This window comes from Vanellus vanellus (assembly GCF_965231255.1).
Source record: "Vanellus vanellus genome assembly, chromosome: 2".
Lineage (NCBI taxonomy): Eukaryota > Metazoa > Chordata > Aves > Charadriiformes > Charadriidae > Vanellus > Vanellus vanellus.
Window position 1 is genome coordinate 55,136,019 of NC_138906.1, and position 26,127 is coordinate 55,162,145.

Consider the following 26,127-nt stretch of genomic DNA (forward strand, 5'->3'; position numbering starts at 1 on the left):
CATGACAGATCTAAAGTCTGGCTTTAACTTTTTTGGTAGTTCAATGCTGCTTTGGCTATGGTGTGATATTCCACAAAAAGCTAGAGGGTCACCACTATGCTTCGAAACGTTTGTTCTTGAAGCTTTTTTCTGCTTCTAAAATAACTCTGCTTGCTGCTTCTGTTGTTTAAACCAAACCTTCACCAATTTTGAGTCAAGAAGGAAGGAACCTTTAATGATCAAGTAGCCTGATGTGCTGTGTTAAACAGTTGATTAGTTTCGTTGACACTCTTACCTTGCCCTGCTGGTCAGTTTTAATCTCCCAGCCACGAGGAAGCTCTAGTCGGGTATCAGCAAACATATTGATAAAATTTACCAGGTCTCTGTTGTGCTGATAGCGCTCAAAATTACGAGCATCTCTACGGATCTTCAGAATCATATGCTTCAAGCAGGTACTGTTAGTGAAAACTCGATAGGCACTCTATGAGATGGAAAACAAAAGTGAGGAAAACCAGTTTTGATGTCAAAAAATATTTTATGGGAAATATGCCCGAAGAACTGGAACAAATCCTGTTAGAGTCAAGAACCTTTTCCATCTCATTGTTTCAATTTGATTAACTACTTTATACAAACACCTAGAAGAAAGAAATATAATCCAGAAAGTGAAACATCCCACACATTACACACAGTTAGCTTGTGCATGAACTGCCTTTTTAATGCACTCCAAAAAGACGGTCAGCTAAAACACCACATACTCAGGATGTCTGCAGTTGTGCCTATTTCATTGCTTTCATTGGCCAATAGAAACATGGCTTGTGTGACTGGATGATGCCAGAGAGTTGCAGAGAGCTGTGAACATGTATTTATGCTATAATTCAAATCAAGATGCTTGTGATAGGATTCATGACCTTAAAAGGACTGCATGCAGATGTGTATACCTAAGCTTGCTACCTTATTTATGGTCACTTTATAGCCAGAGGACAGAAACAGACAATTTCAATTGTCTACTTTTGGAAGACATGAATCGTTTCCTGGAACTGAATATTTGTTTCTGCAATGACGACAAAGTATGTCAGATGGAGATGTTTTCATGAGTCAGACGAACGCCACCCCTCAGGCAGCCTAGCTGCATCTCACAGAGTGCATCAAATACACCTCTTAGAGGAACGTGCCCTGATGCAGATCTGAGTGCGTTAGTACTGATCTGGTTGCAGAATAGGGGGCAAAGTGAACTACATATTTTGCCATAGCACATTCAATGATAGAGCACCACAAAATACAGTTGTGGTCACAACTCTTTTTCTCATCCACAGGCTGCTCTTGGGATCTTTTACTTCAGGGAAAAAGCTCCTCAAGACAGGGTAGGAAACTTTACAAAAATCTGCAACCCTTCTGAGCAATTCAACTAGAGAGAAAATGAGTGCATTGGTTCTGCTGGTCAGCCCAAAGGATTTAATTACTCGCTAGAGTAATAAAGGATCCCTGGAGGACTCGTGTTTCCAGTGAAGTGAGCTTCAGCGTGCACACCTGTAATCTGTCCAGAGACCCAACAGCTTTGAATTCTCAATTGCTGTGTACTTTTAATGCATTTTAGCCACTATAATGCAATAAAACATTTACAAGTGTTATCTTTATTATGTAAGGATATATTGTGGTGGTAGTGCTGAGAAGAGAATACTCCCTGCAGCACGGGGTCACCAATTATGGCAAGGGTTGGCAAATGTTATGAAATCACAGAGATATGATCTCTGCCCTGAAGATATGACCTGGTTATGACCCAGGAAAGCTTCATGGTCGCAAATTGCTAAGACCCCAGCCTACTCCATGACAGAAGTTGTATTTTGATCTAATGTGTGATCAATGACTGTCTGAGTATCTCTCGGCTGCACTAAGGAAACAAAAATTGTAATATACTTTTATCCCTCCATGGAAATAAAATATCTGAAAAATTAGAGCCTTTCCCTTTTAATTCCAACTGCTGGATAATATTTTCCAATCCCAACTTCATTGGCATAATTAATAGCTTGAAATTTTAATAGGGGCTTGTGGTTAAAATATTACAACTGTATTAAGCCAAAAGTTATGTGGGTCATTATTTCTGCACAAGTGAAATCTGTATGACCATTTGACAGATGTTTCAATAGATTATTCTGGCTCTCATATTAGAGACACCTTTATAAGCTCAAACTGAAGGCTTCTCCTGTTTTTTTTTTTTTATTTCATGAGAAATAAAATTGGGATACAGTCTCTTGTAAGCTGTTCTTACACCACTATGGAATCAGTTGCTCATTTTGCAAACAACTATGCTGAATGAAAACGATCTTGCTCCCAGCTGTAAATCATCATATATCACCCTGTCAATGGAAGAAATTATGTGCACTCCACAACCTAGTCAGGTAATGTCAGATGAGTTAATATATCCCTTCCTCTGCAGCATTTCATGGGCAATGATCTCTGGCAGATGCTTGGAGATGGACAGCTGGCTTCAACCCACAAAGCGCCACAGCCAGAACTTGATGTCTGTAGTTAGCTAAAGACCTATGCTGAGGCAACTCCTGAAGTGTTTTCATTTCTTTTCCTTTCAAAAACAAAAGTCATCCCTACCTAGAAATGGCTGATTTTCCAAATATTCAGAAGTCATGTGTAGATGCTTAGTTGAACTACATTCAAGACAGGGAAAAATAGGATTGCACCTGCTTGTTAGAGTTCCCTATCTGCTTCCTCCTGGTTGATCAATCATTACATTTTTTCCACTCCACCTGAGGTTTGCAAGAAAACATGCAGATTTATCGCATTAATGGGGGAAAAAGAAGTTATTTGAATTTTTGAAAATTCATTTTCATTCTTGTTTTTACCAAAATAGATACACTGACTCAAGTTAGTACTTCTTTCACTGCATTATGCCCACCTGCTTCTTGCGAGTGCAAACTGCAGGAAATAATAATTTTTTTCCTCTACTTCCCTGAGACTTGGTGGTATCTGAGTAACATTTCTCAGGAACATGGCTCGAAAGGCAGCAACCTCACTGCCTGCAGCAACAGACAACAGAATCAACCAAGCCGAAACCAAGGGTTCCTGCTTATTCTCGAAGGATGACATTATTGAGCTTCTCTGTACCAGGGAATTCCTTGTGTGAGGCAGAATCCCAGCAAGTTTCCTTGAAGCAGCCTGCCTGTACTGTCCCCAACCTGGTCTGGTGCCTAGAAAGGACAACTGACCCCCGAGCCATGCAATTCAAATTCACTGTGCATTCACCCCAAAGGCCTGTGGCACAGCATTTGGATTCAGAAATCAGTAGTGTGAGAGAGCAAATCACAATTACTCACATAGTTTGCATGCAGCACAGTGAAGAACTCAGGATTGGTGATGAACTTCACAGCTGGAGACTGCAGCAACAAGGTGATTTTTTGAGAATTCACAGGAGAAAGGGAACCTTCCCTCCTAATCTCTGGACCAAAAAAAAGCAGCAGAATCTTACTAACGTAGTGGCAAGCACAGTCTGTTATTTCACCTTTACTGAATGGCTGCAAAAGTGACAGCATAAAAAAGTTGTCGTCCTGCCCAACTCACCTACCTTCTTTGCGTTTCCAAGACAAGCCTGCTGGCAAACTGGTAGATGTCCTCCTTATGGTTAGTGGTGCACTGCTTACAGTAGCAGGGCAGGAGCTGGATGCTTTTGGGTACTGTATGTTATAAAACTGTGTGTCATGTCTACTGCTGTCTCTAAATATGAATGCGACCACAACAGGTTTTACCAGCTGACAGTTTGATTCAATACTATCACCCAGATCCTGACTGCTTCCAACCACTGCTGATTTTAGATAGATCTGATTTCCCAATCCATCCAGCCTGAGGGGCCCACCAGCAGAAAGCATCTGGTAGCAAGACTGGGTTAAGGAAGCCCCCTGCTTAGCCACTCATCCATGTTGGTGCTGCAAAGGATGGCCCTTTATTTGTAATTGCATTATTTTTGGCAAGACCATGGTTCTGGGGACTTGTATGGTAAAGAAAACAGAAACAGACAGAAAGGGATTATTTTTAATCTGCATCAATTCATTAAGCACAGGACCAGAACCGAGCATTTGAGAATGTAACTCTGTAGAGGTGAGAACTCCGTGACCTTCTACAGCCACCAGAGAAATGCCTTCTACCATGGAATTATGGCTTGAGTGTGCAATTCTGGTGTTTTCAAACACAAGCGAACTTTTATTTGCAGTCTAAGGAAATTGGATGCAGACGTCATCAACAGAATAAATATAGATTCCCATTTTTTTCTTATCAACTATCACTTTTTTTTCTTCCTGGTAGACACATGGTATTATTTTATCCACTTAAAACTGAAGACCGGATCCATCGCTGCAGTTAAATTGATTTATACTGGCTTAGAACCTGGATTAATGTGCCTAAATTGTGTTCCTTCTGATGTTTTTCATTTAAATTAAAAGGCAAATAGCAAATGTATCATACTGCAGCTTGTTCTTATTCTAATGTGGCTTACATCACCCATGATCTTTTAATTCTTGGCATTTTATACAATATTGACTTTTTCTCCTAAAAGCAAAGCAATTATCTATAGCAAAAACCATTTCCTAATCACTTAAGATGACATACATCGTACTCATTAACTCTTCGGGGCTAAAAGAAAAAAGTGAATGTTACATAATAAACTGACCTAAATACTTACTGGTAGCAATTCCTACTAAATTACTATTTTGTTATGTAGACTATGATAGTGAATGATTATACATATTACAAGTAATGACTATATTACTTATAATTTAAATACTAATACTACAATGTGTACCTCATTTCCATTTCAGCTGCTAACAGTTGGGTTCTCCCTATAAGATCCAGTGTAGGTAAAAGGCTTCCATAAATTGCAGTAAAAAGGATTGCAAGGAAGCTTTGAACATCAAACACGAAACATTCTTGGTCAAAATTGATTTTCAAGATAAAAACACCTAATGCATCAGGAAAACAAACAGGCAAAATTGAGTATTTTTCTAAACTTGTTTTAAAAAAAAAAGTTTACTATTTCTCTGTGTAATTCTTCCTACTCAACATGGAATGTTAAGAAAATTCAAGCAGAGATTGTGTTGATTCTTTCCCTTTGCCAATGCTATTTACAGAGGGATGGCAAAAGGATGGCAAGAAGTCAGATTTACTTCCAGCAGGCAACATGGAACACAAAAGCTAGGTGAAGGTGAGAACGACCCAAAGGAAGAGAACTGGTCATTCGTTTTGGTGGTGCAAGTTCTCAAACAAAGCAGGTAGTTATTTTTTCACGTCCACAAATTGCATAGTGGGCACTAGTCTGATTGCTGGTGTTTCCTACCCAAAACCTTACCCTTAGGCTATGGTTTTACAACTGTTTTAAGAAAATATGAGTATGACTACCACCAAAAAGAGCAGAACAGCTCTCTGCCCATCCCGTCCTGCCCTGGGTACACATTCTCCTCTTCTGCTTTGCACTAACAATCCTTCTTGTCTGGTCATCTCAGAAGCCAGATGAAAGAACTAATTTGGCTGTAAACAACATTAAGTACAAGAAACAAGGTTATTTTTCAGGCAGATCAGTTCTCTGCTCTGGTATGGGGTCCTGTCAGATAAGTTAGCGATGAGCAAAAAGACAGCTGTGCTTCCTTCAGCAGCAGCCCACGCTTAGCTACCACAAAACTGCAGCTTTAAAAACACAAGTATTTCATACTCGATGCCAGGGCCACTGCAGGTGTGACCACACGGGCAAATGTGGCAGTGCAGAAGAAACTGCAATGCCCCAAGATAAAAATCACACTGCAGCAAAAAGACGACAACACTGTTTTTTGCAACTACTAAGGTGATTAAAAACCAGATGCCTTTCCATTTTAATTTCAAATAGCCCTTTACTAAAGTAAAAATGCTTTGTCCGTCTTAGCAGTGTTTTAAAAAGAACTGAGGCCCTTTGTATCTAGCTTTGTACCTGTAGCTTCAGGTCTAAAACCTGTAACTTCAAGCTTTTAATTAGCGTTTGCAATCCGGTAGAATAAAGTTCCAGTCTCCCATGGAAATGCAGCTTTCCCCTGAACTGAATGCCATCCCTGAGTGGCACTGAACATGCCCATACCTGAGCTTGGCTGGGAAGGCTCTGCCTCAGAGTCACTTCCTCCTCCAGTGGGAACTCTCTCCACCCTGCTGTTTACTACAGCATCGTCTTCGGTCCGCTCTGTTGCAATAGTTCGCTGGATATTTTGATACCTACGTACATTCAGAGAAAGGAACAATATACTTTAGTTCACAGAAGAGCTTTCTGGTGCTTTCTACCTTAACAATCAGCACTGATTTTGAATGATTCCAATACTTCTGTCTTCAGCATATGGCAGAGTAAGAGCACACCCGACTCTTCTTCAACTGATGCAGCTGACACTTGGGCCAACCATTACTCTGCAAATAAGGCATTTTGCACTGACTAACAAATAGCTACCGAAGGTGCAAACCAAGGAAGACTCAAAGGTCAAATTTAGACAGGTATTTAGGCTACAGGTTGCTACTAGGCTTTGCTTTAAAACATCGGGAACCTAAAACTACTGGTGGATCATGGTCCCCCCTCTCATTTGGTCTTAGGGTTGCATAACCAATGAAGTAAGGATCAATCCTGTGATATACTGAGCATCCTTCGGTCTTTCTTATTACAATATTAGATGCACATGCTCAACCCTAAAAAGGTAAAGGCGTTCACAAAATGTTCATTATGACACTGCATGTCCAGCAGTTGCGAACACTTCGATTTTGGTAGGCAATATGGAGTGTAAGCTAGTAGGTAGTGTGACCTCAAAGAGCTACAATCTACTTGGTATGATGGCCACAGAAAAGTAGAATAGGATGTAATACAAGAGCTGAGTCAACAGCGTGAGGACGCAAGTGTTATGTCCATTTTTGGAAATCAGTGGGACTGGGAATTCAGCTTGGGTGGTGACTAGTTGCAGAACAAGGAAGAGGGAACAATAGAGACAACCAAACAACAGAGAGGAGGGAGACAAAAAAATTCTGAATAAAAACCTGTTAATGCCTTAAAAAAACTATACTGTCATTTCTGTACTAATCATGGAACTAATTGCCACATTAGTTGATGTCAATGAGACTGATCATGCTCTTATGATCAGCCCAATCCTAAATACTTTACCAGACCAGGAACAAAGTATATACCTGGCTGTGGGAATAACCTGGCGTGTTTTGAATTCACACTACACAAATTCTAGTTAACTTGTTCACTCACATAGACAGATGAATAAGATGAGAGATCAAGATTTCTTTGGTTCTACTGACAAGCTATGAATGTAAGTCTTATATATTGAATAAGAAAATATATTTCACATACAGAGAAAGAAAAGAAAAAGAAAGCATAAGGAGAAAGAGAAAGAAAGAAGCAGAAAGAGAAAGAAAAGGAAAGAAAGAAAATAAGCTCTCTTAATGATTTTAATTAGCTTTTACTCCACCCCAATATATTTAATCCTTATCTCCGGATTACACTTGTGTGTGTATATAAAACAGGATGGCTTTACTGCCTGCCTTTAATCTGATCCAGCATTGTTTGTCTCATTTTCCTCATTTATGCTCTTTTTTCTTTCCTCAGCTCGAATTCTGATGTACAAATTTTACTTACTTTCTCTCTCTTTATTTGTTAATACACACGTTATTCCAAATCAGAAGTTAAGTCAGGAGTTAGTTCCTCAAAGTGACATGGGATCATTAAAGACAAGTAGTTAGGAATTGGCTTTTACATCTCTCAACAGACATCACCTCCAGTAGCTCACCACAACCCAATCTTGGGTAGAAGGGCTGGAGATAATTAAGACAAATAATTAAAGTTTTAATAGATTTACACTAAGCTTTCACAGTACTCAAAGTCATTTGAAGCTACATTTAGTGTATATTTTGACAGCTCAATAAACAGCATCTTTAGAAGTTTTTTTTTTAAAAATTGAGGGTTCTGTGTTTAAGTAAACATCTATTTTTACAAGGAAATTCTGATAGCTGGTTTCGCAACAGTATGAATTTATTGCAGTTTTAAAACCTGTGTTTTAGACCCACATTTTATTCACTTAACTGCAGGCAATTGCATGAACTTTCCATTCCAGTACTGGAGTTTTACAACACCCACATGCAACAGAAAGGTGAAAAAAAAAAAAAAAAAAGAAAAAAAAGAAGTTCATATAATCAAGGGATGTAAGCACACATATAAAAAAAACCTTGTAGCTTCAATTTAATTAGATGGTAGAAAATCCCTATTGGCAAACTTTAAAGAGTAACACTAGCTGTATGCCAACAAAAGGCGACGCTTTTCTAATGGGTGTCAATACTATAAAATCATCTTATATAAATACCAAAAAATGCCAAAGTAATTGGAGAAAACATTGAAAGTGCAAAAGTTATGGGAATGCCTCTGGAAATTTCAGTCTCCTTTCAAAGTTATTTGTCAAAGAAATGGAGGTTTAGAAATACCACACTGTGGCTGTCTTAACTATTATAGTTATAATTTCTTATGTTACTTATTACCTTTTAAATCAGCGCAAAGACAAGTCTAGATATACTTAAGCATCTTTCCAACAGAACTTGAACAACAGGGGCTGTTACCTGCTTTACTAACAAGTAAGCAAGTCAGGTAGTGCTGCAGAAAATGAGCAAGAGTCTTTAAAATAAGAAGCATGGATGTTTCTTTGGAGTTTGCCAAACACCTGGATTCCAGTTTTGCATTCCCTGTATCCTCAAGTGGCTAGTACAGCTAATGGGAAGCTTGGAGCACAGAAGGAAAGCAGGACTAGGCTCAATCACAGCTATGGAGTTTTTTTCAAGCTGGTTTCCAAAGCTTTGTGGTTTTGGCTGGGCTGGAAATACCAACCTTCCTTGTAATATTTTGGTCTTTCCATTCCCTTCCACAAATGAAACAAGGAAGCTGAAAAGTGAGCAGATTGGTTTAAAAAGGAAAGTCGCCAAGTTTTTTCAAACTGCTAAGTGATTTGAAGTCCATCTTTTGTTTGAGGTTAGAGCAAAAGTTCACTCTGCTGCTAATTCTATCAGCAAGGTCTATGTTTGCTGTTTCCTCACCTAAAATGATTCTCAGGTGTGTTGGCTGAAGAACATTTCAAATAATGAAGTTTGAAATACAACAAAACAGTATTTTTAAACTGAGTGCTCAAACAAAGCCCAATGCTCCACTGTGCTGATAATAACAATTTATGAAAAGTGGTTTTCCTCACAATCTTGAGACATGAAATATTTGAAATTAGCTTTAGGAGAACAACAAGTTTAAAAAATTGTAACAGCCAGGTTGAAAATACAGAAATGACTTGCCACTGGACAAATGCTCAGAGATTCAATACGAATCTCTTTTACTAGACTCTTAGGAACTGTTCCCAAACTTGGGAACAATAGGAGACCTCCGTATTCAACTTCTCAAATCAACAGAGATCTATGGCAGACAGTAGAGAATCATCAGCTTTTTTCCTCTGTCCCAAGAAGCCATGACACTTCATGTTTATTAAGTTGCAAAGTGTTTAGTCTCCAACGGGACTCTGGTAAGGAGAGATACACCACTGTGAAACCCTCCATACTTCTCACTCTGTAATTGGATATGGGAATACTAAAAATGGAGAGATTCAAAGAATGTCAGTCCTATTAACTGTCAATTCCCAACCCAAGCCAGTGATAATCAATTCATAACCAAGAAAGCCAGGCAGCCTACACGAAAACATGCAATAATAAAGTTCGAAACAGGGAGGTTGTGAAGACAATGCCTACCCTTCAGTTTCTGCCAAGACAGCCGGTTTAATGATTAACCTGCATTAACTTACAGAATGGTAAATTTCCATGCAAACTCTCACAAGCACTTATTCCTTTCCTGGGTTGTGCTGCACTTACATGGGTTCAACCTCAAAAAAAAAAAAAAAAAAAAAGTATGTATGTCCACAACATACAGTTGTGTTCAGCCAAACAGTCTGAACTTTGACATGGTCCAAAACCCTCTTATAGACAAATGCTAAATGGCAGAGAAGTCAGGTAAAACCCTTCAAAGAACCTACATTAATTGTTCACTTTCTTTAGTTTTGTTTTTAATATTAACATGGTAGCTTGACACATTCTGAGGAAAGCTATAATGAAAACAAATACTGAGCAGGTTCTTTCACCTCTGCAAGACATAACATGTTATGAAATGCTATCCAGAATAACGAATTTTGGTTAAAAAAAGGAGAAATTCTTCAAGAGTGTGTTGATGGTGTCAACTTACATTGCAAAACAACCACTTTATTAAGGCTGGTTTGCTCTCCACAAGTTACGTTAACTTTCTTGTCATTGTCATTCAGGGCCCAGTTCTCTTTACACTCGGTAACTCCCAAACTATTCTGCGCTCTGAAAAGAGCACTTTGAAACACTGCAACCTTCTCTCAGTTGCAGATCCTTCTTTTAGCACAGAAAAAAAAAAGACCAAAAAACTTTTGTGGCATTTTGCATGCTATGATTAGAATATAATTTCAGTTTTGCTTGTCGTTTTCTAGAAACCTTATCATTACAGTAAGCAGGTAATAAAAAAATAACCTTTTTTGAGGTAAAAAGGGAGGATTGTTGACCAAATGTTTATTTTTTTCTCTTTCCCCTTAAATTCAGTCTCAAAAGCAAGCATAAGAAGGAAATGATACACAAATCTATGTATGGACTAGTCAAAGAAAGGGAAAATGTGCACCATGTTAAGAGGTATCTCAGCCAGCTCAGAATGAACTGACAGATTTACAGAGCCCAATGCAACACTAAGCAGATCTGTCTATGTCTAGAAACGTGTATAGTCCTATTAGAGCAGTGCTCTGCCCTGGAAAAGGAGACAGACTTTTCAACAGGCCTAATTAGCTTGAGTAGTAATGCCACACTGATATGGCAACACTATTTCAATAACAGTCAGCTCAGAAACCTCTGCAGTGTAACACTAGATGCCAACCCATCGATACCACTCTTACAGTTTATCGATACCACTCTTACAGTTTATCGATACCACTCTTACAGTTTAAACAGCAAAAGTGACTCCATCTTTTGGAAGAACAATTCCTTCTCTTCTCGGAGTCATTTCAAAGAAGTTTTCCAAAAGCCTCTTCCTGCTGTTTGAAATGTTTTGCAACATCTTTCACTCAACAGCACTTCTCATGTGGGCAAGTTTGGGTACCAGGGGCACACCAGCAGGATGAAAGACATCAGCAGTAGGGACAGGAACACGTAGATTGGACTTGGACAAGGAGGAAAGATAAATCCTCAGGGAGCCAATGTGATGCACTGGGGAAGGAAGGAAGCTGGTGGGGCAGTGTGGAAAAAGAGGAGCGCAGATCTCAAGGGAATAGAGGTGCAAGTGCTCACCGTCGGTTCAGCTGCTCCATTTGCTGTATGGAGCCAGACCTGTGGATCCCATCCGGCGTTGCTGCGGCTGTGGGGCGCTGCCATGTAGTGGTTCGGTTGACATGATCAACGTAGAATACCCTGCCGTGGCTGTCTATCCGAGCTTCCCAATCTAGGGTTGGAAAAAAAGGAAGGGGTGATGCTGTCAGTGTGATGCCTTCCAGAAAACCTAAATGCGGAAGACAGATATACACACACATACATATACACAGACAGGGTATATACACACAAGAGATACTATATATAAATATAGTCTACATGCGTGGAATATATATTATGTGTATATATTCAAAGTATACATTCAAATGTGTATATATACTATGTGCTTGTCTATATATATGTATATGCAGTATATGCATATACATAAACATTTCACACACAGCACATGTGTAGCCTATGGAATTCACTACCATAGACTATGAAAAACAAGTGACATAGTGGCTACATTTTTTAAAGGGCTGGATAATTTTACAATTAGTAATACTAATTGGTTGGGTTCATTGCAGGTCGAGGTAGCCACGTAGAACCGACCCTTAGTAGAAAAGGATTACGTCTGAAACAATATGGCAAATCCCATGTTTCCTTTTTTGTTATGTGTTCAGAACAAACATGATTCATTACTCTCTTTTTAATGAAGTGGCTTCAAAGGATACCATACAGCAGTTAAAGGATCCCCTGAAAACTGATCACAGCCTGGTTGAACATATCCTTAGAAATCTCATCTCTAATGAGAATCATAACTCTATTGCTCTGATGAATGCTAACTACATCAAAAGTTTGCAGCATAATATCGAGCCTTCCATCACTATTGTTTCCTACTAATGTTTAAGTTGTCCCATGACTAAAAACTAAAAGTTATTTGGTATACGACGGCTTGTGGAAAATGGTAATGTTGATAAAAAAAGTATTTGGAATAGTAGAAATTCAGAAGTGAGTTAGCTAGCAAAGTCACATATCAAATTGATTGGAATGTATGAAGTAGTGATATAAATTAGACTTGCTAGCTTCGTATTTCTACATGATCCATCAGGTGATGACATATCTATGTAAATATATGCACATACTTTCTACACGTGTTTATACAAACCTCACTCACATTCACACACAAATCCACATATGGTGATTACCTTTGGGGGCAAACACTGCCTCTTATTCCCATACTCTTACTCTGATACCCTCCTCCCTGATGAGCCCGTTCCTTCTTCTACGGTTTTCTATAATCAAATTCAAGAGCAGCTGCATTTCATACTTTATGTGTTTTATCTCCTGCTCTCTAAGAGTAGGACTGAACTTGTACCTCCTCCTGCTGTATCTGGAAACTAATCCTTCATGACTAGTTCCCATCCCTTGAATGCTAGTCCTGGCTAAACTCAGTTCTCGTATCTGGGCTAGTCCCAGCTAAGTGTAGTAGGCTGTCTTAAGTCTATGGCTGGCTGCCCCTGACATGTTAATCCCACAAACCTTAAAAGATGGGCACTGGGAGTCCTTGGAGGAATTTTCTGTAAGACTCCAAACCAACAAGAGCCATACGCACGTGCATTATTTCTTTCAAAGTTGACTGTAAGTTCCTCAGTCCTGATAGATGCAAAACCTATAGTCATAACACAGGTACACACACAGCGTCTCTCGCTGTGAACATCACCATATAATTTTAAGGAAAGGACTCTCTCTTCCTCCCATCAGGTAAAGTTTCCCAAGGATGCTGTAGCTGTTTCAAGAACAAGATTACAGCTTTGTGAAAACAATGTCTAAAGCATAAGACGATGAAAACCAGCACATCAAGTAGACTAGATACACATTGAAGAAAATCAGACTGACGCATAAGGCAGGCTGAAGGCCAGAGCCTTGCTGAGCACGCTGTCATGGGTGGCAGGTGTACCACTGTGGGTGGGGAATGGTCCTTCTGGACCTATGCATTATCTGCAATATCCTCAAGGAAATACTCTTGGCCAGATGAAAGGTGACATGTTGTACCTTAACATCAGGAAGATCTTCGTTTTCCTTGCTGTTGTCTGGCAAAGGACAAATCCTAGCCCTCACCCCACACTATTGTAATATACACGTAGCAAGTTGATAATAATAAAGGTTGGTGGATAATTAGAGGCTTATAGGCAATCTGCACACCAGACAGCCTAAAGAAGACACCAACTGGTCATATTGGTCTGAAGTCTGCTTTTGGACACCTAATAAAAATAATACTACCCAATTACACAGTCAAACAAGGGCTTCTCATAATCCAGCCCCATGCACTACTGGCTCTAGAGGCTATGTTGCAGTGTCTGTCTAATTCTAATTAAACGCAACTCGGAGTTCCTAAGCTCCTAAGCATAATGCTTAGAAATCTAGCAGCAACGCAACTTGTCCAGAGCTTGGAGGTCACCATGAAAACATCAGGTCAGGATCATGTAGACTGGATTACAACTTCAGGAAGCCTATTTCTGTTGGACGTATCAGACATGCAGCAGCAGTATGTATAGACAGGAACTACACCTATCTGTGAGCGCTGCTTTATGGGTATATACACCTGAAACCATGGGCTTACACTTGCACTGGCATGCTAAAATATTAGGAATTGTGTGTCCCATGGCTTTTGAGAAACCTATAGCAGTACTGCTCCTTGCAACAGCATTTCTAGTCAGCTGAATAACTCTTCTTTTTCTTGGTCATCTGGGAAGACTGTCAGAGGGTGGCAGGTGCCGATACTGTCGTTGTACACAGGTGGCAGGTGCACTTTCTGCCTTCCCACAAGACAACATAAGTCACACAAGTCACTGAAGCTGCATATGATACCAGATTTGCAGACAGATGGATGGGTACCTGCACAGAGAGACGAACAGGCTGACAGGTGAACTGACAGACAGAACTCTGCTTCTGAGCTGTGCTGAAGTCCCTTCATGCTCCTTCAGGAGCATAGGCGATCTAGGGAGCAGCCAAATTTCCTCAGGGTCTTTTGTTAGTTTTTCAGGCAAAATAAGACTGCGACTACAACAGAGACTAACCTCCATCTAACCTTCACAGTAAGAGCATGCTGGAGCATAGGCTGGGGACAGGACAGTACTGGTTCTGTTCTCCAGCGATCCCCCTCCATCAGCCGAGTCGTATTTCACAGCAGCCTCTGAAACTGCTCTGATTTATACCAGAAGACGCAACTTTTTCTGGCAGGACCATAATCCTGGCGGGGCAAAGTAAATACGCTGTCTTTTCCTTTCCAAGCTCAGCCACACCTTCGGCAAAGAGCAGTTCTGAACTGGGCACATATATTTTTCTTGGCTTCAGTTCTGTAGGGTTTCCAGCACTACTAGCAAACACACGCATAATAAGGGGTGACTATTAATGCTGTCATGAGGCCATACAAACTCTGCAAATCTTCTGTCAATTCTGTCAATCTCATATAGGCCTTAACGTTCAGACTGGTCATTATGACATTCTTACATAAATAATGAACCTGTTCTGCCTTACTTTCCTAAATAAAACTGTCTGAAATAAAATTTCTTCCCTAAGACCAACTGTTGTGGGGTTATGATGAAACAAAATTATTCAGAAAACTATTCAAATGACAAAGACTGTCCAGAAGTTTCTCCATGACCAAACTAAAACCAGTCAACACTGAACTTGCAGCACTGGTAAATTATCTTCAACTTTACTTACGGATGGAAGCTAATGCTGCATGTGAGAAGTAAGCCAGCTTTGGTCATATAACTCAGGTTTAAAATATAAAGTTTCTTCTTTTCACGTTATTGAAAACTATTTATCTAGGATTATGAGGCATTAAAAGCACTGAGATAGTGATACTGAGTACCAGATAAAGAGACATTTCTAGATTAAGGCTATAGTTTTCATTTTAAAATTACCTTGACATTTCATGAAGAGTTTTTGGAAACAGCTTCCTAGGTGATATTATCCAATTCAAGTTTTTTCCCGGCAAGATTAACTTCGCACAGTCTATTCCCATTAAGCTCAACATATTTAAGCCCACGGTGTCAGCCTTTATTGTAAAAATGATGTTATATGCAAATGCTAAAATGAAATTCTCCAAAGGGATATAACTTCGGAATTGTATCATCACACATCACATTTCATGTCCTTAAACCCTTTTGTGAAAGCATTTGTGAAAACCAATGGTAGAAATACTTGCCTTTTGAGGATAATTATAAGAAAGAAGAAAAATGTATTAAATTGGCAATGGAAGAATATGGAACAGATTCACAGTATGTTTTGTTTACCGGAGCTGGTGTCAGTGTCCTATCATTAAGTCATCTAATGGGGAATGTGCTCTATTCACAAAGTGTTGAGGTAAGAGTGGGAGGAAGAGAAATGTTTGCCTCTTACAGAGGTAACCGTTCCCATTTCATCATTCACTGGTAAGCCACAGTGGGACTCTAATAAGACTTCATTGGGCTAAAGGCATTTGAATCATTCATGCTACTGTGCAGCTGACGCCAGTATTGGGGCTATTTTCGGCTTAGGGAATACCGACAGCACGGTTGGTAAACGATGAATTATTTGTCAAGGGCACCATAGGCCAAGTAAGTGTGTTGCCTACATGGGCTTTGAAAAAAAAAAAATAGAGTGCTTTGTTTATACGCCTGGTTGTTTTTCTGAGGCACTGCACATTTTAGGTTGTTAAATCATGTGCTGAAGTTGAAAGGTGTTCAGCAGCACGTTGAAGGGCATAGAGTGCGCCCTGCTGGGCACTTCACGCCAATGCAAAAAGCGGGTAATCCTCCAGGGGTACACAAGAGAAAGGCTACAGAGACATGTGAAAACATCTCCAGCAGTTGATTCGGTGGTAAAAATCCCATTATTATCAGCCTGCTAACCAATCACGCTATTTAAGACCCTCTCATTTTTATCCAACGCAACTGCAGACGCCACTACAGTCCACAATGAAAATAAAATTCACTGATTATCAAATTCAAAGACAGTACAACAAGACCACTCTTGTTGGTGTCTCTAGAAAAAGAGCTGCCTTTTTCTAGCTTCTGCTGGTTTTGCTCAGATTTGGACCTGTCCATCCCAGGAGCATCCTGACTGTGAAAGGGTTCCCGCTGGACATGCAAGCAGAGCTGACAAACCACAGGGACTGCGATCCCAAACCGTCTTTGAAGGTGGTTATGGAAAATGTGGAGACAAACATTCTAGAAAAATCAGAGTACTTTGCTGATACACCACCCAGAAAGCTTTATAGTAAGGCTTCTGGGACACCTGACAGATGCCCACTCATTCCAGTCTAAACACGCTGACTGGAAACAGGTAAATATTTTCATTTCATGGTAGCTAAGGAAGAAGATGGACCAAGGCAGAGGGAGGTTATGGAGCTTGTCCAAAATAACATGACAACACTTGAAGTCAGGATCAAATAAGGGACACAAAAGGGCATATTGCTTGTGTTCTGGAGAATGTATATACAGAACAGATGGGGTTATTTAGAAAGACATACTGACCTCTACACTGTTTCAGTTAACAGGAAAAGCTGAAAAATGCAATAAATTAAAAAACTAAAGCTTACTTGGTGGAAGAGGCTCATCGATAGTTGGGTAGTGATGATGGTCAGGCCTCAGAGAAGGAAGCTGGCTGACTGGCTGAGAATTATGGAGTAAAGGACAATCACCTACGGACGAGATATTCAAGACATTGACAGTCATTCACTGTTTTCACAATGTGGTTCAAAAAAATGTGCTTCTGTAAAACAAGTGATTATTTTTTAAATACATTAGCCTGGTGTACTAGCAGCTCTGATTATTCCTATTTTCAGGCACTATTTTAATAACAACTCTTATGCCAAAGAATTATTAAAATAATGCAGTCAAGGTTCTGATCTCAGGTTTGCGTCAATGCTAAACTATTATGGGCCAGATTCTGGACTCATAGACACACAAGTGTAAGCGAGAGAAGAATCAGGCTTGATCTCTGAGAAATACTGTGCATGTACAATCAAACTCAAGCTTCTGCATAAATTGGCAGGAACTTGCAAAATCCTGGTTCCAAATTTTAATGCATCCCATCAGTGGAATATGAGGCTAAAAGCTGCCTTGGATCTTTCTCTGCTTTTCCAAAAGATCAATGGGTGTATAAGTGGACCGGAATGGCAGGATTTGGCAGTCCCTGCAAAGCAGAAGATCATCCCCTTCTATAGGTATTTTTCAAAATTCAAAGAGTCCATCTTGGGTGGAAGGAAGGAGAATGAGAGAAGGACCAGAAACGGGTAGGAGACAGGTGGTAGAAGAGGAGGACAAAAGATAGTGAGACATAGTCAGTATCCGAGATAAAGAAAGAAGACCTGAGATACAGAAGAGGGAAAGAAGAAGGAGAGACACACAGCAGACAGTGCAGAGGAAGTTTTTAAACACTAACATTGTCTATAAGTCTATATATCTAAATACGGAATAAATGAAATCTAAGCAAGTGTCCAAACTCATGTTCTGCTGAAAGGAACAAGTAACTTTAGATCCAGCCAATGTTTATAGAATCCTTTAAGAAACTAAGAAGTTATAGTAGGGATGAAAAAGCATTCCTGATTTTAGACTTAACTGTGAGAATAAGGAACCTGCACATTAAAACTTCACAGGTTCCAGAATTAAGATTCCTTTTTGGTCTGTCCTTAAAACCTTAGAAACCAGGACAATTTATCCTACCAATGAACACATTTTCATGTTGTGTGTTAACAGTTTTTCTCTATAACCTCCAGCTACAGGTGGGCCTGTTAATTAATTGCATAAATATAACATTTACATGCATCAGAAAGATGCAGCTTAGGGAAAAAAATATACTTAGTGTTTCCAACATCACCAGAAAATTACACAAAGATACTTAAAAATTAAAAATCAGACCATTCAGCTAAGCCAAACTCACTGTGTGCTGGCTGGTTTACCTGTCTTTAATGTCAGAATCTTAATAGTCTAAGCATGAACATTTTGTAAAAAACCCGAACATATAACTATCAAATGTAAAAAAAAAAATATTACCAAAAAGTATGTTTTTTCTTTAAACAATCAACAGGTAGAAGGCAGAAGCCAATTATGTATAAAACCATAAAAAAATCTCACACCATCCAGAAGCAAGAAAAATTGCTTAGACAAAAATACTCCCTCTTCTAGGTGCTCTGATGATACCGTATGGCCTGTTAAATCTCTTCATTAAACCACTTGTGTATAGGCGTATCTCACAGTCGCATCTGCTGCATGTTTTGAACAGATAGCAGAGTTACGTGAGTTATTACTCAGTGCTACAAGTCCATCTCTTGCAGCCTTAAAAATTGTGCTGTTACTACAGGTGTTGTAGCACCAGCTACCAGATCATCCGTCTTTTTTTCTTTACTTACCTCACCATAATTGACTCTCCCCTAGTCAAGACAGTTACGCCAAGCCAGCGGAAGCATGGTAGTATCGGTCACCTGGAGTGGATGGAGGTGACCACGTCTACTATATTTGTAACAGCTGCCGAGTCATGAAGGAAGGTGCATGTTTACTGAATCACCCCCGGTGATACCAAAAGAGTGCTAAGAGCCGGGCTGCCCTTCAGACATGCTCTCTTCTCAACTACTCACAGCAAAGCCACCGTGAACATCACAGTGCCCTTTAGACAGGCTCAAGGGGCACGATGTTGGAGCTGTACTGAATCCATATGCAGAAGACACCCTCTCCCCACACAGTCCCATCTCAAAAGTACACACAGTCCAAGGTAACCATCAAATCTCTAAGCATGGTCTTTCACACGCACACACACACCCGTGCCCCCATAGGTATATTTGCGTATGAATGCTGTCCACACGCAAAGACCCTCGCCAGCAAAGAAGGAAACCGTAGGTTTCTGTACTTCTGAGCGCTTCTGAGAATTTAATTCTTTGGGGTAGATTCTGCTCTGCAGAGTAAGCAATTGTCCAGGCCCAGCTGTCTACAAAGCCTTTACATAGTCTAGCATGCAAGGCCGCCCTTACACCTTTCTTTCTGCTGCCGCAGGGTCTATGGGCAGTGGAATTTGAGGGTAAATAAATCGAGAACGGAGAGGGGAAAGGCAGAAGGATACTTTGGTTGGGGTTTCCCAGTGATCCCCAAATATGTTATCCTTTTGGTGCCATTTTAATTTGGTGTCACTTACAGTGGGAGACACGACTCAGGATTTGGGAATACAAAAACTATCTATTGACCTTGCTGCATACTTCTTAGCTGCTGCTGAGGTCTTTACTTTTTTAGCTGGAGAAAAATGATACACTAGCTGAAGAAAAGATGAGTGGTCAAACCCACCTTCATGTAACTCCACACAACATAAAATGAATTACTAAAGGAAGGAGTTTGATGTAATGGTTTGGAGGGATTAGGAAAAACAGTACCTAAATTACAAAGACAAAAAAATTACTTTCTTCTGCATGCTTTATCTCTAGAAAAGGATGAGGAGATGAGAATTTTGTTCAATAAATTTTCAAAGCACCTAAGGAAAAAAAAATAATCTCTGTTGAGTTGCCTTATGGTCTGTGAAACCTGAGGTAGATTTCTCTGGTACTTGAGGAACTGCAACAAACAGGGCTAGAAAACTGGGTTCTCCATGCTTATGACTGCTACCGATCACATACAGACACCGGCCCAGATCTTTACCTGGTGTAAATCAGCATATCTGCCCCTTGACAAGTACAAGCTGGTCCTCTCACTGACTATTAGAGACATGGCAGCACATCAGATATGTGAAATGGAACAATCCCAGGAAATAAAGAATGAGTTGGTGGATGTGATAATGCTGATCTGCCACATAACTACAGCAGCTAATCTTGATTTTATAATGATGCACTGTCTTGGTTTTAATGGCCAGCCCAGCCCAAACCATGACATGCATATATATCTACAGGAATCCATATATAAAAACTCCCCATCTGGTTTATTTGGTTTTGCTGGGATTTTTATGGACAGGCTCAATTATCCAACCCTCCGTGATACCTGGCCCAGCTCACAGCCCCCAAATTTTTACAAAATAAACCGTGAGCTATCTGAAACCGCAATTATCTGATGCCTTCTGTGACATCCAGATAATCAGGGTTGCTCAGCGCATCGATTCTCAGGATCTAACCTTCTCTTCTGCTGCTTGGACCTGCTATTGGGGTGTCTAGACTCTCTGTGGCTCTTTGTGGATTCCCACCATGAGCTACTAGTTCATCTGGCCACTGGGAGGAGCCATCCACTTGCTCCCTGTCCAGCTCAGGGCTCTGGACTGAATCTGGCACTGACTCAAAAGCACTGTTCTCCTCCTCCTCCTCATCCTGTGAGGAAAAGACCGTGCTCTCAGAAATCTTTGCACTGTCGACAGAGGAGAAGCGGGTATGGCTGGAGAAGCGATTGTTACTGTCATAACAGGAGGTGCTGTAGCAAGAAGTGCTGTAGCAGGAGGTACTGTAGCAGGAAGTGCTGTAGCAAGAGGGGCTGTAGCAAGAGGTGTCGCACGCATCGCATTCATTGTCACCATTGGGCCTGGAGCTCGACTCGCTCTCGCTTCCTGTCCTGGGGTGTTCCCCATCCAACAGCCCATCATTTAGGTCAGAGAGTTGCTCATCCAAGGTCCCAGGAGGCACTGTGCTCTGGCTGAAGTTCTCTTCAGCCTCATTTTCCAGAGGAGGCTCTGCTGCCACTGTCTCACTCTCACTAACCACCTCCTTCTCCAACGCTTCCTTGACTGTAGACTCCTCATCGTTCTCCCCACCGTTGCCACCATCTTGCTCTTCTTCCCCATCGCTGCTCATCTGTGCTGAGGGCAGGCTGTGGAGCAGGTTGTGGATCCGTATGTAATGCGTGCGTGGGGTCTCTGGCTCACCGCAAGCAGAAGCTATGACTGTTTCAAGTTCAGACACAGGCAGGGAGCATGGCCTGTTTTTCCTCTTTGCTGTGGTCCTCAGTTGTAGCTTGTTGTCTTCCTCCTCCTGGGCTGAAGCCCCTTCTTCTTCCTGACTCTTCTCTAGGTCCTTGCCAGCATGCACATCTGCACTCACCTCATCAATATCTAATGTTTCTATGCTGGTCAAGACTCCACCATCTCCCTGAGTACCAGAATTGACTTTGTTATTTTCCCTAACTTCGGTCTCAGGAGGAGACATGCAAGCCAGCAGAGCCAGCTGCTCTGTGAGGTCCGTAGCACTCAAAGAAGGCAGCACTTCTCCTGGGATGGATTCCAAGGGCTCAGGAACTGGCACCGCATCAACCTCCCCATCTCCTGCTAGCTCTTCATTTAAGCTGTTCTGGTTGACTTCCCCAGGTGGTTTGACAGCACCTGGGCTATCGACACTGTTCACACTGTATCCATTTAGCTGTTCTGGAGCTGTACTTTCTGAGGTCACTGTGTTGATGCATGGAGGCTCACCGAGGCTTTCCTCTGTGGGGTTGTTCACAGGGCTTTCCGAGAGGTCAGCTGGCTCAGGATCTGCACTAATGGAGACCTCTTCATCATCTGTATGAGACAGGAAAAGAAATTACTTACTCCTTTAACAAGAAACGTTGACTGAACCAGAAGCTTGGCTGTGGGGGGACAGGCATCCACAGCAATCTGAGAAAATTAAAAGCATAAATTACAGTGTGAAATGAGCGGGCAACTGAGCAACTATCAAGAAATACTGATTCTTTTTTTTTTTTTTTTTTTGCTAGGAGTCTTTGTACAGTGGATTTAACAATCATGGTGGTAATCTGTATGCAGCACCTTGCCTCCTTGCAACATAACCTGAAGCTAACACCTTCTTGAAACTCCTCTTTGAGCCAACTGGCATTCAAGGGAATATCATGGGAATGACAAGGAAGCCTTCTCTGACGTTTTAATGACATTTTTCTTGTTATGTTGAAGCTGAGAGAACTCCACAACAGAGAACTTAAAAAACTATTTTTCACACCTCTGAAAGGTGGAAATTTTCCCCTAACATCTTTTGATGTGATCCTCATCTGTAACACCTCCTCCCAGATGCCAGACAACCCAGGCTCCTTCACAACATCCAAATGGTCAAAAGACAGAAGTCAGGGTTTTCCAGCAAGGGGCAGGTCATGATTTCCAACCACTAATGCAGCTGCTGTTGGCTTGACAAAGTGTACCTGAGAGGGCACTACCATAGAGAGACAAAAAGTCCCTGAGCAAAGTCTATTGAGACTTTGACATGAAAACCAAGGTTCAAACTTACACCATAATGACAGTGACTTCCTAATGACTACAAGAGAATGTGAACCAAAACCAAACCAAACAGGAGGAAAGGAGACAAACACTGAATTATTTTTTGTTTTACTTTTTTCATTAAAAATAATCAAAATGAGAAAGTTTCTAATCATCTCCACTAATATATTCTCCATTTTTATTTATGAAGTGCTCAAGTACAGGTGGCTCTACAGATAACAGCCCATCTAGCACTTCCCCAGGACAGGTGATAGAGAAGCAGATGGGACTTTAGTTTTCTACCCTCTCCTCTCCCAGTGATGTGGCAAAATATTTGAAGCAGTCAAGAACAGGGGGATACAAGACACCAGTAGCTCTAAGCTAAGGGGAAACAGGGAATAATTTGCAACTCACAATGCATCCTGTGACGGGGGACTTTATACACTTTCCTTTGCTCATGACTGTACCTAAAGTCCCAGAGGAGCCAGGAACAAATTCAGATTTCTGAGGAGAAAGAATGCAAAAAAAAAAAAAGCTAAATAAATGAAGGGTTAAGACTGAGAATTACCTGGATGGATGGAAGAAGTTATCTCAAATCTGAACTGCAGCTGGCCACTGACATGATCTGTAGGAAGCCTGCGACCCAGAGTGTAGCTTACAACCCTGTCCCTGAAAGAAAACAAATATCGTCACAATAGACTATAACCTACCCAGTGTCTACTGCGCATAGATAAAGCTGCTGTGTCCTACAAGAATACATAATGGTTTTCAAAGGCTATTTAACCCAGCCATGAGGGCATGTTGACTTGCATACAAGAGAACGAATGGCAGAGAAGGAGAGGACAATGTCTTCAATTACAATGGAACAGCCGAGGCAGTGAATAAGACAGGCTTCTGGGATACACAAGCATGTATGTATATATATGTATATATAGAGAACGGTGGGAATGAAACTTCTGCAGTATGGGTATGAAAATATTGACATGGGAAGCAAACAACTCCCACTTCAGCTATTGTAACAAGACTTCACTTCCTTGCTGATCTGACCTATCTACCCTTCTGTAGAACCTTGCATTTCTGTATTTCCTTTCCTTCACCATCTACATAAAATTCAGCTTTCCTGTCCTTTCTTTCAAAATCCTGTACAGGCCAGTCCCCGCTTACCACCTTCTCTTCTCAAACTGGCTGAATGACTGCTCTTCATCTCTTTCCACCCCTCTTACCTCTATGAAGCTGAAATATCAGGAGAACACCTTCCTGACAAGGTCCATTCCATTCTGTCCTTGTGCAGGTCCCTCCCTTTGCCACACTTCATCCACCCCTCAGAACAGAATGAAACTATAGAAGAGATTAACTTCCCAGTTGCCCAAAATGCGGCTGAATCAATCTTTGCAAAGCATTTTTTGAGTGTAAATGGTTCACTAAATAGTAATATTTATACATCTTTTGAAGAAACATAGTTCACTTCCAGTTGGGCCCCATATATTTGCTAGGATCGTTTCACATGCATCAGAAACTCATATAAATGAGACAATCTCAAGATTTGCGCATGATCTTTCTCAACATCATCTCAAGATGTATGTATACATCTTATCGAGCTGGCCTGAGATCTAAAAGCCACTATGGTATTAAAACTAAGCCAGATCTAGGTGCAGGTCGGAGTCCCTGCTCTTGGCAAAGTATATCCTCAGATATACAGTGTTTACAATAGGGAAGTAAAATAGGAAGATACAATCAGAAGATGGTGAGAAATCTTCTCATACAGAGGGAAGCCAATGATATCACTTATAGGGCTCTCTACCCTCCCCAAGCTGTTCTTTTCCATCTGGTTTCTAAAAAGCTACTCGATCTTCCCTACGTGAAAAGCAGGGAGGCAGCTTAGTCCCTTCTGGTAGATTCAGCTGTCAATATCACAGCCAGTTTCTGAACCAGCTGTTCAAAACCACTTCCAACAAGCTCAGCTTCCTGCTGTTCTGCTGAATCGAGATCCAATTTTCAAAAATGCCTTCTTGGAAACCGCACTGCGTATGTTCTCCTCAGGAGATGACTCTTTCTCTCCCTGCTCCTCAAGGTCTGAACGTTAAAGTTTAGAGCCAACTTTTTCACTTTGTCTGAATACTACACATCTTCCTCAAATTGGTTTGTGTTACTTTGACAGCATACACCTTCCCAGGACTTTCATGGAAAAGGGGAAGCAGGGCAGGGCTGGTGAGCTCAAGGGAACTGGTTATTCCTTGCCAGCAGGGTAGGGTCAGAAAGATTTAGTTACAACATGCCACATATATTTTTGTATAATATTTCCACTGTCCAGAAATTAAAGGGAGAAGGAACAGATCTGGCATGATTTTAGTCCATAGGTAATTCCCTGAAACATGAAAAACAGCCTGTTGATAACATTAAAAGAATATTAAAATTGAAAATATTGCACTCTCCAGATTCGCAGCCATGATACAAAAAACAGTTTTCTTTCCTGAATGCCAGTTCTCACTTTTCAAAAAGCAATAGATAATGTTATAGAGCAAATTCTTCCTCCGCCCCTTAGTCCTATAAATTCTAATTAAGACCAATATCATTCATCAGACAATTGTCAGTTTAATAACTCCCCTCAACATCATTATATCACTATAATGATATATCACCAGGGACTTCAAAACAGCAACATACTCGTTAAACAACAGAAAGTAGCGTAAGCAGTGAATTTACCCTATGGCATGTCTTTCCAAGAGGCGCTGAACCGGCATAGAGAGTTTTCCCAGGAAACGCTTGATGATCGGTCGGCTCTTTGCAAATTTGTCTTTAACTTCTATTTCCAGGACATCCGTGGGCAGGGAGACAAAGCTGAATTGCTGCAATAAAGGAAGAGCACAGAACATGAAGCTGTCGGCCAGGCCACAACAATGCACAGCTGCTAGCAGCTTATCAACTTCTGCAAGTCTCTGGATTTTTCACAGGACAGAAATAGTCCATGGACTCCAGGGCATAGGCCTGCAAATAAAAAGAGCTTGGCCTCAAAGCAGGCAGGTGAAAACACCCTACAGGTACTGCGTAATGCTGCAGAATCAGGCTTGGGAGATGCAGGAATTTCATTTAGTCATGTCATGGTAGCATCTGAACGCTTTAAACAAGGCTCGCCGTTAGTAAGGACAATAGACCTACAGAAATGTAGTGAATCATAGAATCATAGAATTAGTGAGGTTGGAAGAGACCTTTAAGATCATCAAGTCCAATCGTTAACCTACCCTGATAAAAACACCACCACTTCTAAACCATGTCCCTAAGCACCTCATCTACCCTTTTCTTAAACACCTCCAGGGATGGTGAACCCACCACCTCTCTGGGCAGCCTATTCCAATGTTTAATAACCCTTTCAGTGAAAAAATGCTCCCTAATATCCAATCTAAACCTGCCCTGACATAACTTGAACCCGTTTCCTCTTGTCCTATCACTTGTCACCAGGGAGAAGAGGTCAGCTCCCATCTCTCTAAAACCTCCTTTCAGGTAGTTGTAGAGGGTGATAAGGTCTCCCCTCAGCCTCCTCTTCTCCAGGCTAAACAACCCCAGATCCCTCAGTCGTTCCTCATAAGGTTTGTCCTCCAGACCCTTCACCTAGAACTCTGTCCTAGCAAT

At 40.9% G+C, this 26,127-nt stretch overlaps 1 protein-coding gene across 1 annotated transcript in view; it reads right to left on the reverse strand.

Annotated features, from left to right (window-relative positions):
• The window catches only part of HECW1 (HECT, C2 and WW domain containing E3 ubiquitin protein ligase 1), a gene marked incomplete at its 5' end in the record, with an annotated part of 190,958 nt that overhangs the window by 53,392 nt on the left and 111,439 nt on the right, over positions 1–26,127 (reverse strand). Inside the window, 8 exons of the mRNA XM_082499170.1 lie at positions 275–460; positions 3,306–3,427; positions 6,083–6,213; positions 11,353–11,503; positions 16,901–17,002; positions 20,449–21,816; positions 23,069–23,169; positions 25,204–25,346. Of these exons, the coding sequence (XP_082355296.1) occupies positions 275–460; positions 3,306–3,427; positions 6,083–6,213; positions 11,353–11,503; positions 16,901–17,002; positions 20,449–21,816; positions 23,069–23,169; positions 25,204–25,346 (2,304 nt within the window). The remainder of the gene's footprint in view (positions 1–274; positions 461–3,305; positions 3,428–6,082; positions 6,214–11,352; positions 11,504–16,900; positions 17,003–20,448; positions 21,817–23,068; positions 23,170–25,203; positions 25,347–26,127) is intronic.